Raw genomic sequence first — 18837 nt, 5'->3', positions numbered from 1 at the left:
TAAAGCAGAGCATAAATGCCATTTTAAATGATTCCGTTAGAACCACTGCTGAAAATCATTAAAACATACACTGTAAACTGATGAAACATACACTTATAAAATACCATAAATACACCAAACAGTATCGACAACACTATCTAACTGATGCTGGAAATAGCAGTTTGTGGTTAGAGACAGGTGATTGGAAGCTGTCTGCTTATTTAAGTCCTGAATAAGAGGATTATAGGTCACTGTTCCTTCTCTGTAAAGACTTGCTCAGTATTGCTAAATCTCATCAGACAGTGTCAATATCCTGCACACAGACAGACTTCCCAAGAGGCCCAGAAAAGATGTTTTGCAAAAGGTTTAATTTCCTTTTAATTAAGATGCTCGTTGACCTCATTTAAGAAGTGGCACCACTTGAACTTGCACTGCTGAAATTCTGTTTTCAGACTGGGTGAGTACCAAAGCCTTAATATATAGGCTACCAGTAGGTTAACGGATCAATATGTCACCATATTTTAGGCATTTGAAGTGTGAAATATAATCACTGCGCTTTCAGCATTTAAACATGGAGCTGGACAATGTTTCACCGCTGCAGCACTTTGTGGTGGCAAAGAGGACAATCAGTGCTGTGTTTCACCAGCTGTTGGAGTTTGTTAGAGAGTGTTCAGATTTTGTAGAAGGTAAGGACAAAGAGTTTTCTGCAGGATATTGCTTATTAAATACACTGATGAGACATTGCATTATGACCACCTATCTAATAACCTGTAGGACCCACAAAACAGTGGCCAGGGCCCACGTGGCAAGGTATTAATTTGACAAGGTGACGATAGGTCTCCTGAGATATCTGGTACCATGGTGTCAACACGAGGTCCTCCGGGTCCCGTACAATGCAGGGTGGTGGTGATGTATCACAAATCTGCTTTTTCAAACCACAGTTGTTCGACTGGGTGAATTTGGAGGCCAGGGCATTTTCAAAAATTCACCATTATGTTCCTTGAACCACTACTTGACAATTCTGACAGTGTGGCATGGAGCATTATCCTGTTGGCAGCCATTCTTACACCGAATACTCTACTGACTGAAAGCGGTCCTCGGGTGGTATATATACTGCTCTGTGAACTGCACCTGCAGTTGCCAGGTACACTCATTGCTGTAGGCTGGGGGTGGTCATGATGTGGCTCATCTGTGTATTTCTTATTATTCTTATTATTTCTTATAATTATTAACTTTACTTAACTCCATGAGATTCAATTTTAAATCTCTGAACTGCAGTATAAACCATTGTATACTTTTGGACAATATCATGGTTTGTAAACACATAAAACAGTAACATGCAAATATTATGTTATATTACTATGGTAATAATTTTTTACTGTTACTAGTACTATATTAAAGCGCCATTGTATTTTCATCTTATGGAAGCGTTACTACTACTACATCACATTACCGCACTTACATCCAGTGGTGAGCCGTCAGGGCCAGCAAGACCTTCTCTGCTTGCGTAAACACTATCGGAATCACTGACATTTTAACATATATTTTTCATTAATGTGTATTAAATTATTCCCAATAGTCTATTCTATTCATAGCTTTTCTCTTGTTGTGCTGCCTCCAGTAATGTTAGAACTTTTATCCAGTCACATTTAAGTCAGTGGCTGACATCTTGAGTTACCAGGGTAAAAGAAATCAGCCTTGAAGCCTTCAGAATCTGCAGTTCGAGCCACAATAGTATGTTCCTGCACAACCTGTAGTTTCAGGACTGCAGTTCTAGGACCCTATTTTTTGTGACAGCGCCATCTAGCCAATTCTATTTCAGCAGAGGAGACTGATTCAAACATCAAGCAAAGAGATGCATAGACTAGATCCATGGAAATTATTCATTTTTTTATCTTTCCATTTTATTTTTATTAATAGAACTGGCGTGAACCTGATTGTTCGAGGCAGTGTCAGCAATCTCCATTTAGCCTATTTAGCTGTGCAGAACAGTTCATTGTGCTGCTGGATGTTGTAAACTGGTATTTGTATTCAAATTATTTAACATTTATTAACATACTAATTAACATACTAATTTATAGCGCAATTGTTTTACCGTTTACTGCACTTTGTGAACTGAATTTAAAACCATATATATATACATATATATATATATAGAATATATTGAAATAAATTAGGTTAAATATTTCAGGAGGGTTGGGTATGTTTAGGGTAACGAGTTGGCTAGGACAATAATTAAGTGAATTCAATTAAACAACCACATATTTCCTTGAAAATAATAATATACAGAATTGAAAAGCAAGTGCTATAAAATAGTATGAGCTGCTAATACATAAATAAATAAATAAAATAAAATAATAAAAAAGAAAACTATAGGGTATTAGAAATGTGGTCCTAAAACTGCATCCTCCAGTTGTGCCGGAATATAACCTTCTCGTTCGGGCGCCTGTAGCTTAAAATAAATGGCAATGAAACTGTTGCTTTAACCAATCAGATTTCAAGTTGGCAACAACAGGGCCATCTAGCAAGTATACCATAACATCAGCATTTTCATGTCCTTTGATTGATTAATTGGATTAGTCAGAGCTTGCACACTGCATTTGTACCGAACTGCACAAGCTAAACTATATTCCTGTAGATTTAAAGGGGTCATATGATGTTGCCAAAAAGAACATTATTTTGGGTATTTGGTGTAATGCAATGTGTTTATGTGGTTTGAGGTTCAAAAAACACATTATTGTTGCTCCTCTCTGCCCCTCCTTTCTGAAACACGTTGATTTTTACAAAGCTCATCGTTCTGAAAAGTGCGGTGTGGTCTGATTAGTCAGCTGTCCAATACCATGTGATTGGCCGAATGTTACACCCCTTACCATGTTGTGATGTCCCGGTGCGATGAGACAAAAAAACAATAAAACCCATTATAAATCAGGCATTTGTTGCAACCAGTGGGGACATAATTACTGATTATAATGACTCATACTGTCTTTTTAGGCGTTGCGTCACATTCTGCTGCGTAAACATAAAACCATGTCTGCATCTGTGATTGTAGAAACGACAAACAAGCACTACCCTACACTGCTCATAACTCGCATTTGAATAGTCAGCAGCAAATTCTTTAAAAATGAAAACGTACTTACAGGCTGTGAGTCAGAAGTACCAGATTGTCCTTGCAAAGTTGGAATTGCCCCACTTTATAGTGTGCACAGCCGGCATTTTAGGCCACTCTCCCAGTCCTCCATAAAATGCGCTGCACACACTCGAATATTTGCATTGTACAGTGTTGTAAATATGACTTAACCACTGATTTCTAGTTGTGTACTCATTTGGAAGGCCAAACAAAGTAGTTTTGCTTTTGCAACGAAACACACAACTGGACAGCTGAAACACGGCTGAAACAATACTACAACGAGAATAAAAGTTACACCTCCTTTCTTTGCGTATACATTTGGGCGGTATTATGCAAATCTTCCCACACCGTGACGTGGACATGTGGGGGCGTGTTTGAATGACCTGTTTTAAGTGTGGCTTAGTCTTAACTTTTATAAAGAATATCTCTTTAGGTTCGGACTTTAATCTTTGCAACTTTACAGATCTTATATGCACGAACAGCTGGTACTCCAAAGACAAAGGAAAACATGAAATTATATCATATGACCCCTTTAACAGATTCTTTTTAACCCACAATGGCTGACAGAGGAAAAGAAATTGATTTGGTCACAGATGTACATACAAAGCCATTTTCAAGCCAGATTTCTGATTCTGTTTATTGTCTGTTTTACTCATACTCGTCGCAGAGGGCACCCTCACGCAGAAACTCCACAAGTGTGAGTCACAGAAAAAGGTTTCTGGAATTGTTCTGTGTTCTTCACACAAATGTAGCAAGACTATCACACGTATGCTGCTGTGGTATATTTATTCATCGCACAGAAAAATTTATTTGTAGCATGTGCAACATACATGTCACACTGTACAGCCCTGCATGTCTTAATTAACAGATGGATTTATTCAAGCAGGACACCACTGAAGGCCTAAGTGTGAAATGTATGATATTGCTCACATCACTCTGCATAACATTAAGTATTCTGATCCTTCAATATGACACTTGAAATTTAGCTCATCATTTAAATGCATACTCTTTGAGAAGGTTCCACACTTTGTCTGGAGTCCATCTATGGCAAATTCAACTGATTGGATGGATATGGGTTAATCTGTTTGAGATCCAGAAATCATCTGTGGTGATAGGAGAAACATGCATAGGAGCACTCTCCACTGTGGGAGAGAGGCCAGATGAAAGCCTCTCCTCAGTCTATGGCACATGAAATCCCCCTTGAAACTTGCAAGAAGACTCTGAGAAACAAGATTCTTAGATTATCTGATGAACCTCAGTCCCAAGCATTGTGTCCTTAGCAAATGAGGCACTGCTTAATCACCTGCACAAAAGCATCCCAACAGGTGAAGCACAGTGGTGGTAACATCACGTGTCAGCACCAGGATTGAAGGAATGGTCAAGGTAGAAAGAAAAACTGAAGAAGCACAAATCAGTTATTTCACCCAAAAATGTAAAAGAAGTAATTTGAAGAATGTTGGTAACCAAAATGAAAGAAATGGAATTTGTAATTAAAGAGAGTGAGAAAATAATTACAAAAGTATAATTTTGGCTGAACTATCCTTTTAATGAAAACCTTATCCAGATTGCTCACAACCTTAGACTTGGCTAAGAGTTCACCTTACAACAGAACAATGACCCTAAGCACACAATCAAGACAATGCAGGTCAAAGCCCAGACTTGAACCCAATTGAAAATCTATGGAGAATCTCGAAAATGGCTGTCCAACAATAGTCCCCATCCAGACTGACTGAGCTTCAAAGAATCTGCAAAAAAGAATGGCAAAAAAAAGTTCATAAATCCAGGTGTGCAAAAGTATAAAAAAAAAATTATCAATTTTTAAAAAATAAACAGCATTCTCTGCTCTCAATTGCGGGGAGCATGTCCGCTGTCGGCGGTGATACCTCGGCCACTCGCAAAAAAAAGCTGCTGCCTTTCTCAACATTCAAATACAAATAAATATAAATAAGGAGGTCGAGCTGTTTTGTAAAATATCACAGGTAATATGCATTTACATGACAAGGGCATAGCTAGCTAGCAAACTGTAGGCTGTAGTAATGAATGGTATGACAGTAACTCAAAATTGAGCGGGCAAACTACTAATGTTAATACGCTGTAGTTATCATAGGAGAGGGGCCATGCTCAGTGACTCCAGTGTGTCATCGAGACATGATTTCAGACCCGCCCAAAAAATCCTGAATACAGAAATGGTGAAAAACTCTTTAACGGTCTAACTCCACAATTTAGTACTACACAGTTCACACAGTCTTTGTAACAGTTTTCAGCAATACATTTCTAACATTTATAATGTGTTTAAAAACAATTCTCTGAACTGCATTTACACTGACTTTAAAGCATTTTAGCATAATGCTGCAAAAGAAAATATGAAAAACTCCATATCAATCAGCTAAGTCTAGTCCTGCTCTTAACTGTATAATGGTATTTAATATGTGTGTTACCCAGAGACATGGAAGAATGAGGATCTTGAGCATGTAGCTGAGGAAAAACAGTGTCTGCAGATCCAGGCCTGCTCTAGGAAACTAACCGTCATCAAAGATGTGCTAGCCCGCAGACATATGAAGGTGGCCTTTTTTGGCAGGTACAACTACAGTGATGACTAATCTAAGCTTACTGGTATGTAAACTAAATGGTTAATGTTTTTGCTTTAGTTCTTCAGCTGTTTAGCCAAAATAAATAGATTTTTTTTTTCTTTTCTTTTAATTTTTAATTTAATTATTTTTTTTTTTTTTGTTTTGTACGCATAGTTGTTTTATACAAATCCATAAGTGAGGCACCAAACACTTTAACGTAATCTCTCTGGGTTTTTTACTTTTCTCTTTCTTCTCTAACTTGATTTGAGATCATTAAATCAGAGAAGCTAAATGGATAGTTACTGGGTGCTACATGTTATTTCTCAGGACCAGTAATGGAAAGAGTACAGTAATTAATGCCATGCTAAGGGAACGGGTTCTGCCCAGTGGAATCGGCCACACAACTAACTGTTTTCTGAGTGTGGAGGGCACAGACGGAGAACATGCCTACCTTACCACTGACGACTCTGAAGAGAGGAAAAACATTGAAGTATGACGCAGTTTTCAGACCTCATTATGTTTGTAAACTACATTAATTTGAGCTCATTTTAATCTATCTAAAGTATTACGTCATGGCATAAGGACAGTTTTAGAGGGAGTGTATGATAATGTAATGTCATAATTTTTGATCTTGTTGAACCTTAAAATTTGTCTTTACCATACAGACAGTCAATCAGCTTGCTCACGCTCTGCATATGGACAGGAACCAAGATTCAGGCTGTCTAGTCCGAGTGTTTTGGCCCAAAGCTAAGTGTGCACTGCTGAGAGATGATCTGGTCCTGATGGACAGGTATGGACCCCTCTGTGTGTTGTCAGAGCTGAACTAAGGTTCTGCAGTACAGGTTTGGCACATGAACAATAGACCTGGACAATCGCTGGCATACTCCAGGTATCCTTAGCAGATACTTTTGCAAGGAACTCTACAAGGTTTGATGTGTTGTGAAAAGGGCCAAGTGAAAGCACTAATGGATTTTGGCAGTGCTGTTCTAGATATCATGGGTGGTAAATACCTATTTGGTTTACAGGAAAACTTGTTTCATGTCTGATTTCTGTTTGCAGAAAAATGAAAATCAGACACCAAATTCCCTGATATATTTAGCAATAAAGAATGAGACATGATGCGTTGTTTGATGAAATATTAATAACCCCCGCTCTTCTCTCTCTGTAGCCCAGGCACAGATGTCACATCAGAGTTGGACAGTTGGATTGATAAGTTTTGTTTAGATGCTGATGTGTTTGTGCTTGTGGCAAACTCTGAGTCTACCATTATGAACACAGTGAGTAGACAAACAGAGTAAATAGTCACTGTAGGTACTAGATGGAAAAGTCAAAAATGTTTAAAATCCCCATGAGAAATATTTCAAACTAATGCAAAACAGAAATTGCAATGTTACGGCATGAATTAAAGGCTAAAATGCTCATTGGGTCAACAGGATCAGAAAAAAGCAGGTGGAGAAGAAAAGACACATGTTAACTGCAAAAAAAAAAAAACTGAATTAATGTGAAGTAGTAAGTGTGAAACCATGAGGAACCCATTTGTCTCCAGCGCCACCATTTTCCAGAACTGCAGCCTACTCTGGAGTCTCCAGCAGTGCAAGATGTCAGGCTCTCAGAGACTTAGGTTAGGTAAAGAATAAAAAAAGACCCCTACTTAATAAGAATCACATGACAGATAAATTGAGAGTTACTCTTGAAGGACCAGCACCACATCCTCTTGTATGACAGAATCTGGTGGTTGTCATGTGTATGTTCCCGTTTAGTTCCTGTTTGCCCTTATTTGGTTTGGTTCCTGTTCTCATTAGTTAATTACCTTCACTGCTTTATGCCATGCACCTGTTGTTAATTATCCTTTGTATATTAGTTCCTGTTTAGTTTTCCCTTTGCCTGGTCTACTAGGTTGTTTGCTGTTTCCTATGTTTGATTACTCCTGCATTTTCATTTATTAAAGAAAGATTACTCCTTGCCTACTGCATTCTCCCTTCAACAACACCGTGACAGAAGACCTGACCAGAAACAGTTACCTCCGTGTTTCCTCTTGGTTTTTGTTTCTATTTTTTTGCACCAGTTTTTTGTTTCTGTTGTGTCTTCCCTTATGGATGCCCTCCTTCACCCTGAATACCTCGTCCTCCTGCTGGAGCAGGAGGACAGATGTCTCAAAGACCATACAAGACTGTTCCTTGTGCTAGCTCAAACCACCAGCTACCCGGATGACGCCCTCTGCTCATTCTGTTCTTAAGGGCATCCCGAGAGCCCGGAGGCTCACAGATGCCCACCCTCCCACATGCACCTGCCTCTTCCTCTGCTTTTCTCTGACAGCCCCTCTGCTTACCATCAGCCCTCCATCTGTGCAGTGGACTCGCTGCGGGTCTGCCAGTCTCCATTGGTGTTGGTGTTGGCTGGAGGATCCCTTGTCTCCACCTCCACCCTCAGTGTCCAGGACTCCGCCTCGGCCCGTTAACCCAGTGGCTCCACCATGGCTCATACCTCCCTCCACTCCGCCATGGCCTGGCAGTCCACTGGCTCCACCAGGCTTCCTCGTCCTTCCGGCTCCGCCTTAGTCTGTCGTCATCCATCCTGCGTCTTGGGACTCCACTCCTCTGGCTGCGCCTAGTCCCTCTATCCCTCCAGCTCCACCTCGGCCCTCCGGATCCTCCTTGTCACCCTGGCTCATCGGCTCTCCCTCTTTACCTCGGGCTCCTCCTCCACCTGCTCCACCGCCGCCGGTTGGCCCCCTGGAGTCATCAGCCCTTCCTCCCTAGGTCGGCTCCGGCGTGGGCTGTCATTATGGCTGTGGCCTGGGTCATGCCTAGCTCCGTGTGCTCCAAGTCACTCTTGTTTTTTCTCCCTGGCTCCTCCCTTTGTCATCTCCATCCTGGACTCTGTTCATCGTCCTCCTCCCGAGCCTTATTGTCTACGGCGCAAGGACACACCTTCCGGGAGGGGTGCGATATGTCAGGACTATGGACCTGTGTTGTTGTGTTTTCCCTCCCTATGTACTCAGTGACCCAGTTTCTCCTCTGTCTAATTAGTTATTTGTCACACCTGTGTTTCTCCCAATTACCCTATGTATTTAAGTCCTGGTCCTTCCATTCTGTCTCTGTCAGGTCTAGATGTCTACTTGTGTTTGTGCCATTTTCCTAATGTGGATTATTCTTAATTCTTTTGCAGTTAAAGTGTGTCTTTTCTTTTTCTGACCCAGTGAGCATTACACTTTCCAATGGTCATGTCTTAACTTAGCAAATTTTAGTACTGCATCCTTCTCTTGGGCATTTAATAGTTTTTGACTTTTCAGTCTAAGGTTAATCTCCAGTTTTTCACTTCCAGCCTTCATGGACAATTATATATCACTTATAAATGATTAAATACAAAATTATTAGTAGTTATTAAGATTGATGTGGTTTGCTATTGGTAAAATGTGCATGTAAAAAAATATATATAATCAGAATATCAACTTGCCTAATAATTATGCATGTACACACACTGTATACATAATAAACATTTCTAGTTATCTAAGTCATCATTTTCAATCATCTAAGTCTTCTTTAAATTTCATGTTTAAAAAGTAGGCTACTAATAATTTAATAACATTAAATGAGTATAATGTTGTGAGGCCTAAATTTAAATTTACTTGTAACATTAAAGAATTTTACTATTGGTCTTCATAAAAGGAAGTATCCTAACAAGAAATTGGTAAGAAATAGGTACTAGTATGTTCACCAGGCTTTGTGTGTGTGTGTGTGCGTGTGCGTGTATGTGTATATGTGCATTTGGTTTATATATCCTGGTGGGGACTTAAAGGAACACTCCACTTTTTTGAAAACAGGCTCATTTTCCAACGTCCCTAAAGTTAAACAGTTGAATTTTACTGTTTTCGAATGCATTCAGCCGAACTCTGGGTCTGGCGGTAGCACTTTTAGCATAGCTTAGCACAGATCATTGAATCTAATTAGACCGTCAGCATTTCGCTCAAAAATGACCAAAGAGTTTCAATATTTTTCGTATTTAAAACTTGACTCTTCTGTAGTTACATTGTGCACTAAGACTTATGAAAAATGAAAAGTTGCGATTTTCAAGATTGATATGGCTAGGAACTATACTCTCATTCCAGCGCAATAATCAAGGAACTTTGCTGCGGTACCATGGGTGCAGCAGGCGCAATATTACACAGCGCCTGAAAATAGTCTCCCTGTGCAAGCAGGTGGTCACGTTGGTTATGTTGACGGAAGTTAGCCTATTTTCAGGTGCTGCCTGAAATCAGATTCAATGATCTATGCTAAGCTATGCTAAAAGTGCTACCGCCAGACCCAGAGATCGGCTGAATGGATTAGAAAACGGTAACACTCAACTGTTTAACTCTAGGGGAGTTGGAAAAGTGGTGTTCCTTTAAACCTGAATACACACACACTCATGGGGACCTGTCATGGTGGGGACCTAAACTGAGGTCCCCATGCACTGTAAAAAACAATTTGTTGAGTCAGCTTAAAATAATTTGTAACCTGGCTGCCTTAAAATTTTAAGTTCAGTCAACTCAAAAAAAGTTTATTCAACTTGAAATGTTAATTATACTAAGTGACAACTAATATCACTAAGTGATATTTGAGTTGAATCAGCTTAAAATATTAAGGCAGCTGGGTTACTTACCCATCTGTTAAATTTAGCAAACACAAATATCTAAGTTGTTAATTAGGACAACTTAACATTTCGAGTTGACTAAACTTATTTTAGTTGACTGAACTTAAAATTTTAAGGCATTTTAAGGTATCATGGGTACAAAAGCTGATAAATCTTTTTTTTTTTTTTTTTTTTTTTTTGAGAAAGTAAAAATGCAGAAAGTTTCCTGTAATGGGTAGGTTTAGGTGTAGAGTTGGTGTAGGGCAATAGAAAATATGGTTTGTACAGTATAGAAACCATTACGCCTATTGAAAGTCCCTACAAGGATAGCTGTGGGTGTGTGTTTGTAGTGTTTTAATTTTTTTTTAAATTACAATTATTTGCAGTTTTTCTTTCTTTTACCTAAACATTCTTGTTTTTATTTGTTCCTCTTTACTTTGAAAGGAGAAGCACTTTTTCCACAAAGTGAATGAGCGCATATCAAAGCCCAACATTTTTATCCTGAATAATCGTTGGGATGCATCTGTCTTAGAGCCAGAGTATCTGGAAGATGTAAGTTTTGTTACAAATGACTCATAACCTACATTTATTAGTCACAAGTGATTCTCCACACAAACTGCTGCACACAAAACCACTGATTTTTGCATAATATAACATTCCTCTGTCATACATTTCAGATTTATAGGTCCAAAGAAATTGGATTATTTACTAACTCTTAATTTTCAGTATGTCTTTCACAAACAGCATGCAGTGCTTAACAGTTGAGAAGCTCACATATTAGGGGTGTAACGATACACGTATTTGTATTGAACCGTTTGGTACCAGGCTTTCAGTTTGGTTTGGTTGGACTAATCCTTTTACATCTGGAAAATAAAAAAGCTTAAAGCGTGTGAAATATAATGTTCTCAGTGCCACTGTGTTCGACAAGGCAGCCCAAATGACGTAACAGGCAATGTGAGGTCTGCCCCTCCCACCCCCAAAGAAAAACACACTACCCCAGTAGGGTTTTGATGGTGAGGTAGTTTGTTAGAGTTAACTGACAGAAAGTTTAAATATAAAACACTGAAAATCAGCAAACACGGTGGAACCAAATAAATAAAAAAATGAATGCCTTAAAAAAGCTTCCAAAATCATCTTAGATAAATGGCAAAAGTCAAAAGGCCTAAGTCTAAAATAGTTTTAAAGCTGGTGCTTTTGTGTTTTACTAAACTAAATCTTTAGACAACGTCTTGTCTTTTTCACCTCACTCATCAGCTCGACTCACTCTCCACAAGTGATAACTTTATGATGTTAGTTTTAACAAATAAAAAAATTGTAAAAATCAAGGAAATTTCTCTGGCATTTCTTTCTTTTTGCTGTATCGAAAACGTACCGAACCGTGACACCACTGTGTCGTATCGAACCGAACCATGAATTTTGTGAACCGTTACACCCCTATCAGGTATATTAACATACAAATAGATTTGAAAATGTTTATGAATTCTAAATTTATTAATGATAAAAAATGAAAGTGTGTTAATGGAGGTGAAGTTCTGTTAATTTGTTTCTACTTCACTGCTTTTTTAGGTGCGGAAGCAGCACATGGACCGCTGTGTCAGTTTCTTAGTGGAGGAGCTGAAGGTAGTGGACCTTAACAAGGCACCTGACCGCATCTTCTTTGTGTCTGCCAAGGAGGTGTTGAGTGCCAGGATCCACCGCGCCCAGGGAATGCCAGAGACTGGTAGGCTCCACTGCTTTGGTCACACAGTGCAGAGCCTTCTGCTTTTGACACTGTTCTGGAGGGAGACCAGGAAAAACTAGGCTTAGCCAAGTTAAAAATGAGTGTAACAACCATAAAACACTCTGAGGCAGATGCTAATAAATCTTGGAGTGGCCCAATGATATTGAGAATGGTATTTGAGGTGCAATTTTAAGTGTGAAAAAATACGCAAAAATGGTGCTCCATCTCACATGCTTCATTTCATATTTTATGTATTGGTGGTATTAAGCAGACCAAACGGGAATATGCTTTTTATTTAAAGGCGGTGCTTTGGCTGAAGGATTCCAAGAGCGACTGATGGAGTTCCAAAGTTTTGAAAGAACATTTGAGGTGAGAATGTGCTCAAACTGTGGTGACTGGCTCCAGGATAATCATTGTCTGACAATGAGGCTGAAAACAATGAAGATTAAGAGGAGCTTCATGGAAAATGAGTCTTAGTCCTGTCTGTATGCTGTTTAGACTAGATGAGAATTTATGATGGCTTTACCCAGAAATGGTGTGACGTGGTGACGGTCTCCTTAAGCAAGCTGGTTCCCATCGATTCAGGCCATGTGCTGCTGGCTCCCAGATGTGTGAGATATTTGGTGTTCCTCATAGATTCCAGGCAGCCATTCCCACAGTGGCAATCCCTGAGCCAAGTTAGCTGATTTGAGTAGGTGAACGTACCTCACATTCTTGGGATCCAGGGATGAAAATTCACAGTAATCTACGATGGCATTAATAGATGGGTCTGTTGTGATTCAGCCATGTGAGCAGCCAATGATGAGAGTGGAAAGCAGCAAAACATGTCACCCATGTTGATAGGCATAGATAAAATCTTACCGTTGGAATCTTGTTTTGATTAGTTTTAATCGTGTTGTGATCCCTGAGCATTGTGGTACAATGATGGCTCAAGCACACGCTTCATGGACTCCACAGGAATTTATATCACAGTCTGCCGTGAAGACCAAGTTTGAGCAGCACACAATCAGAGCCTGGCAGATCACTGAGTCGGTTAAGGCTATCATGGATGCCATCAATATTTCTTCAGCAGAAAAGAAGTGAGTTCCATTACCTGTCTGTTTTATAATGGAGGGTCTTTGTCCAAGCTCCCAAAGACAACAGTTGGTACCACTATTGAACCAAGCTTCTCTCAGTCAGTGCAAAACTGTTTTGTTCTTTAGCATGGCATTGTGGAATGGAATGTTCTCCTTTTTGAACCTCTGTAAATCCATAGAGTGTTCTCACTAGAAGAGCGTGAAGCATTAATGGATCGGCTGGAGTTTGTGCGAAATCAGCTCAACTTCCTAACCGAGGACATCAAAGACAAGATAAAGGCCATAACTGACAAAGTGGCTGACAAGGTAATCAGCAACTCCCACCAATACCAGCATAAGCAGTGTGCATGTAAAGCTGGGCAAGGCTTAGCCTTTCCCTGGGCAGTCACTGAAAAGTAACAATTGTGCTCACAAAAATGCCCCTATTCGGCTGTCATGAATAAAATGAAAATGAAATGAAAATTGTCAACTGCGGCATTTAGATCTGCTCATGTTGCATCATGTTTCTTTTTGCGTGTCCAATCACACAAGATTCTCTTGAGCTTATGAATGCAAAGGCCAATCAGAGGCATTCAGAATAGTCATCGCTGAAACACCAGATTTTGTTCAGTGCACATGTTTGCTGACTGAATTTGACTCATCATAAACAATAAAGAAAAAACGGATGTACGTGTGATAATAAGTATTAATTTTCACAGTGTAAACAGCTTAATTGTTTTTTTGTTTTGTTTTTTGGAAAGTGCTTAAACATGTTAGGGTCAGTGATAATGATCTGTAATAATGTAAACTTACTTTGCTCATTTTCTGTAATTTACTTGCTTTCTGAATAACTAAAACTGAATGTTATAAATATATATATATAAAAAAAACATACAATGTTTTTTTTTATTAAATTGTGATTTAATTATTAAATATACATTAAATATAAATTTAGTCGTATTAAAAATATTTATTACATGACACCATTTCTGGTATTTGGTATTTATGCTGTGTATTGGCTACCACTTTAATAATCTGATGCAAAATAAACCACCTTTTCTTTATTTTCTGGCAAGAATAATAGGATTGAGTGATATAAATAATACAGAAATAAAATTCAGTGTTTCTTGTAGCATGCAGTCGGCTCATAATTGTCACATTTACTCTGCTGCTTGAATTCATTCTAAATAACAAATCAACGTTAAGACGTAAACAATGTATTTGCTTTGGTAAATATGAATTATTTTAACTAGTGTTTTTCTTAGGTTTTCTGCTGACTGCAACTGTCAAATCTATGCTATTAGATTTAGTAGCAAAGTTAACTGCCACTCGCAAAAATGCGCTGACACGTTTGCGTGATGACTTGAAGTAGGCCTATTGTTAAACTGACCACTTAGCCATCAAAAGTAAAATAACTATTGTGGCTGAGGAGCATCTGTATCTCCTGTTTTCTATGTGTGTTAAAAGGCCAAATTATTTCTCACTGCTGTTCTTCTAGGTGTCCAGTGCCATGGCAGAAGAGATTCGTTGCCTGTCTGTTCTTGTGGATGAATTCTGCTCTGATTTTAGCCCTGCCCTAAATGCCTTAGCCTTGTACAAAACTGTGAGTTTTTTTTTTTTTTTTTTTTTTTTTAAGTAATTTATGTTAAAGTCAGATAAAAAAAAAAAAAAAGCATGGGGAATTAACCTTTGAAGTATGAAACATATTACAAAGAAACCCAAACACATGAGCTTTGTTAAGCAGTAAATTATCTTTCAAGTTCTGTTCACTGACTCATACCTAGAAATTTATCTGTATTAACTCTGTTAATACTGCAGTGATAGCTGTCTGTGTGATCATAACAGAGTTGATAAGCTAGTCTCTTAATTTCCTGCTGGTCCCCACACACAGTAAAGACTATAAACATTATTCTTTAATCAGACTAATCCACAGGCTTTTACACAGCTGTGTACCATCTTCAAAATCTAAGGCACAATGGTGCTTACAGAGTGCTTACATTTTGTACTAAAATATGTAAAACATTTTTATTATTTCATAAATGTAATAAATCCTGAGTAAAAGTATTTAATGTCATATTTGTGCAGCAGTATAAATGCACATTCATGCTATTTGTGAAACTCGAGATTCTGTTAATTAATGTTAATCAGTTAACATGTTTATTTCAAATGGACAGTTCGAATGGATTATATAATTTGTACATTTCCTGGTAAAAATGAAATGAAAATAAAATTTAAATGCATAGACACACACTACAAAAAATAAATAAATAAATAAATAGAATAATATTAATAATAATAATAATAATAATAATGATATATATATATATACACACACACACACACACACACATTATATACAATTACATTTAAATTTTATTATCTGGTGTAGTCTTGTTTATGAACTGATTTTTTAATTTTTTTTAATTTTTTTTAATTTTTCATTATCTAATTGGTAAAAAGACTAGAATTGTGTTTGTTTGCATTTTGCAGAAGCTCATGGCCTATGTAGAGGAGAGAATGGTGAAGAATTTGGACTTGAGCTGTTCCAGCAGTATAAATGGCTGTGTGCTGTCATCTCAGAGAGACATTATGGGTACAGACTCATGCACAGTTTTCACTTCAGACATAAAGTCTCCAGTAAACAAGCTTTCCCTGGCAAAGGATATTTTAGACTAAACTGCTGTCAACATTGACAGCCCTTTCCTGTCATTATCATGCCTAGACACACTACGTCCTCTGCTGCCCCCTGCTGCCCGAGGTCAACTACACCTCCCCAATAGGAAGTTCAGTATTACGTATGACCTGAACTTTGCCAGCCTCTGTGAAGACTTTGTGGAGGACATCAACTTTCATTTCTCACTGGGTCTTACATTCTTGGTGAACCGTTTCCTGGGGCCTGCTAAAGCAAAACAAGCTTTGAGCCTGTTGGATCAAAAATTACAAGTAATGGTCCAAGTGTTCTTTCTTTTTGGTTTGCACTTGTTTTTAATGACGTCTAATAGCATATCAAACGCAAATTGGTTTAAAGTGATGTAATATGTTTTGTCCACAGCTCAGCTCTTCCTCTGCTCCTTTGGGAGCCCAGGAAGAGTTGGCTATCTCCATGGCAACAGGGTTGGTCTCTCTCACCTCCAGAGCATCAGTGGGCATGCTGGTCATTGCTGGAGTGGTAAGAAATAGCTGATTAAAATTGTTTTATACCAGGAAAGCGCTTCAGGTGCCAACTTTAAGTTCTAATACATTCAATACAAACACAGTCATGTAAATTGTATTTTTGGACAGGTGTGGCGTTCTGCAGGATGGAGGGTTATTGTACTTTCTGTGAGTCTCTATAGTTTGCTCTACCTGTATGAAAGACTGACTTGGACCAACAGCGCTAAAGAGAGGGCCCTTAAGCAGCAGTTTGTGGACTACGCCACTCAAAGACTGCAGGCCATTTCACACATCATCAGCAGCGACTGTGGACAGCAGGTGCAACAGTGAGTGACAGAGCCTAAAAATTAAACATTTTAATTAAACAGGCAGCTGGATAACTTACCCAGCTTTTAAGTTTAACAAACCAAATTTTTTTAATTCAACTCAAAATTCCAAATTGTCACTTAGTACAGCTTAACATTTCAGGTTGACTGAACTTTTAAGGCAGCAGAGTAACATTATTTTAAGTCGTCTCAACAAATCGTGTTTTTTTTTTTTTTAGGGCTGGCAAACGATTAATCGCATACAAAATCAAAGTTTGAGTTTGCCTAATATATATGTATGTACTGTGCTTAATTAATTTGTGTGTATTTATATATACATAATAATGTATATATTTAAGACAAATATGTTCTATATGTACAAAATATTTTTATTTAAATATAAATTATTTAAAAAGTATAATAAATAATAAATAAATACAAATATACTTGTAAATATTTCTTAAATATATAAATGAATGTGTTTGTATTTATATATACATAATTACACACAGTACACACACATATACTCAAACTCACACTTTCATTTTGTATGCGATTAATCGCAATTAATCATTTGCTAGTCTTTTTTGTGCCATTCCAAAGTAGATGTTTACCAGAATGTTCTGGCCACTCTTTCCTTGCAATCACTCTGAATAGGGACTAAAATTTTGAAGCTTAAAAAACTGCTTTTGACACCACTTCTTGCTTTTGAAATGTTTCACCCTGATGCAAAATTCACGATCATGTGGATTCCTATTCCTATTAGGAATCATTTAAAGGGGTCATCGGATGCCCATTTTCCACAAGTTGATACGACTCTTTACCGTCTTAGTGAAAAGTCTATAACTTGCTTTGGTTAAAATTTCTCAATGGTAGTGTAAAAACACCCTTTTTATAGGGTGTTTGTGTACATAAAGTGACCCTTTTATCCAGCTATTTGTCCGTCAACTTTGCACACTGAAGGACACGGACTTAGTAAAAGGTAAATAATATGACACATTACCTGCCTTTCCCAGCACTTAATCATAGCAACGTTGAGTGAATATTTCATCCACAAGCTGACAGCTGAAAAGACAACACTGCACTTCACTGACCTTCGTGCAAACATATTGAGATGTTATTAGTTTATATGATCTATAAGTGTGTGTGGGCGATGTATGAAGGATATGCCTCTCTGTGTTCTTGCAGGGAGATGGTGGCCGTCTTTGCCCGCATGTGCCAACAGGTTGACAAGAGCGAGATGGAGCTTGAAACGGAGATCCGCACACTCAGCGCCAGGATTCAGCGCCTGGAGTGTGTCCAGAGACACTCCAAAACCCTCAGGTAGAACAGTCATGATGTGCGTGAGAGAGACTGACAGCTCATACCGGAGATAATTACCTTTAATTGAAAGCAAATCCTTGTCAATTGGTAATTCTGTAAAGGTAAGCACAGGAAAGGTGGGGCAGCATCATATAACAGCATTGCATGTTCATTTTATATTTTTTTCCATTACAAAATGCAATTGCATTTTATGCTACTTTTTTTTATTTATTTTAAGCTGATGTAGTTTTAAATAGTTCAATATTTGCTTCTATTCTATTGCTTAACATAAAGACAATTGTAAGTAAGACATGTGTAGATTAATTTCTCCGAGGCCTGGCTCAAAGTTAATCAATTTTAATTACATACATTAATATTATTAACATACATAATTGTTCACATGTAATGCATTAAGTATTTAACTTTACCTCAATACATCATTTTTTTTTTTTTTTTTTTTTTTTTTTTTTTTTTTTTTAAGAAGTCAGACTTTAATTTGGTAATAGTGCAAGTATCATTGATCTGTATTAACTCCATACAATTATGTAATGTGACAAGATTTTAGAATGTGGCTTCATTCAGTATCATTCATTCAATATCAATATCATTCAAAAAAAACACTTTCCCAACTAGATTAGTGTTGGTCACTGTGTGAATAAACACCTTTAAAAAAAAAACCTGTCTCTGACACTGGCTCAACCAATAGTATGAGTTTGTAGACCAGGCTGAGGGGAGGGTTCAGGAAACTCAAATAAAAAAAAGCATTAATTTTTTTTTTTGTAATTGTCATTGGTGACACTATTTTAAGCGGTCTAAACCGATAATATTTGTTTTATTCCCAGGCATAAAGCCACTGATCTGGAGTCACAACTGGAGTCTTTTTCAGCACAATATCTGCAGATTCAACATTAACTAGAGCAAGAAGAAACCGTGGATGAGTAAGACTGGCCTCCAGTGTTCAGTGCTGGAACAACCCACTGTCGATGGAATCTAAAAGATTCCTTTCAGTTCAGTA

At 38.0% G+C, this 18837-nt stretch overlaps 1 protein-coding gene across 1 annotated transcript; it reads left to right on the top strand.

Annotated features, from left to right (window-relative positions):
• The first annotated feature begins 283 nt into the window (after positions 1-283).
• mfn1a (mitofusin 1a) lies at positions 284-18831 on the top strand. Its single transcript, XM_051131188.1, has 18 exons — positions 284-436; positions 542-665; positions 5549-5684; positions 6004-6166; positions 6342-6466; positions 6845-6953; positions 10732-10839; positions 11854-12007; positions 12309-12376; positions 12965-13086; positions 13263-13389; positions 14561-14665; positions 15553-15655; positions 15785-16005; positions 16115-16231; positions 16345-16541; positions 17709-17843; positions 18665-18831. The coding sequence occupies exons 2-18, from the start codon at positions 551-553 to the stop codon at positions 18732-18734; spliced, it is 2175 nt and encodes a 724-aa protein (XP_050987145.1). The 5' UTR covers positions 284-436; positions 542-550; the 3' UTR covers positions 18735-18831.
• Positions 18832-18837: the final 6 nt, after the last annotated feature.

Source organism: Labeo rohita, chromosome 2 (assembly GCF_022985175.1).
Source record: "Labeo rohita strain BAU-BD-2019 chromosome 2, IGBB_LRoh.1.0, whole genome shotgun sequence".
Taxonomy (NCBI): Eukaryota; Metazoa; Chordata; class Actinopteri; order Cypriniformes; family Cyprinidae; genus Labeo; species Labeo rohita.
This window is presented reverse-complemented; position numbering and strand designations above follow the sequence as displayed.

Coding starts and splice junctions, on each gene's coding strand:
- mfn1a (XM_051131188.1), top strand. CDS start 551: ATGGAGCTGGACAATGTTTCACCGCTGCAGCACTTTGTGGTGGCAAAG. Junction 6,167..6,341: donor AAGAGAGGAAAAACATTGAA/GTATGACGCAGT, acceptor TTTACCATACAG/ACAGTCAATCAGCTTGCTCA. Junction 6,467..6,844: donor GATCTGGTCCTGATGGACAG/GTATGGACCCCT, acceptor CTCTCTCTGTAG/CCCAGGCACAGATGTCACAT.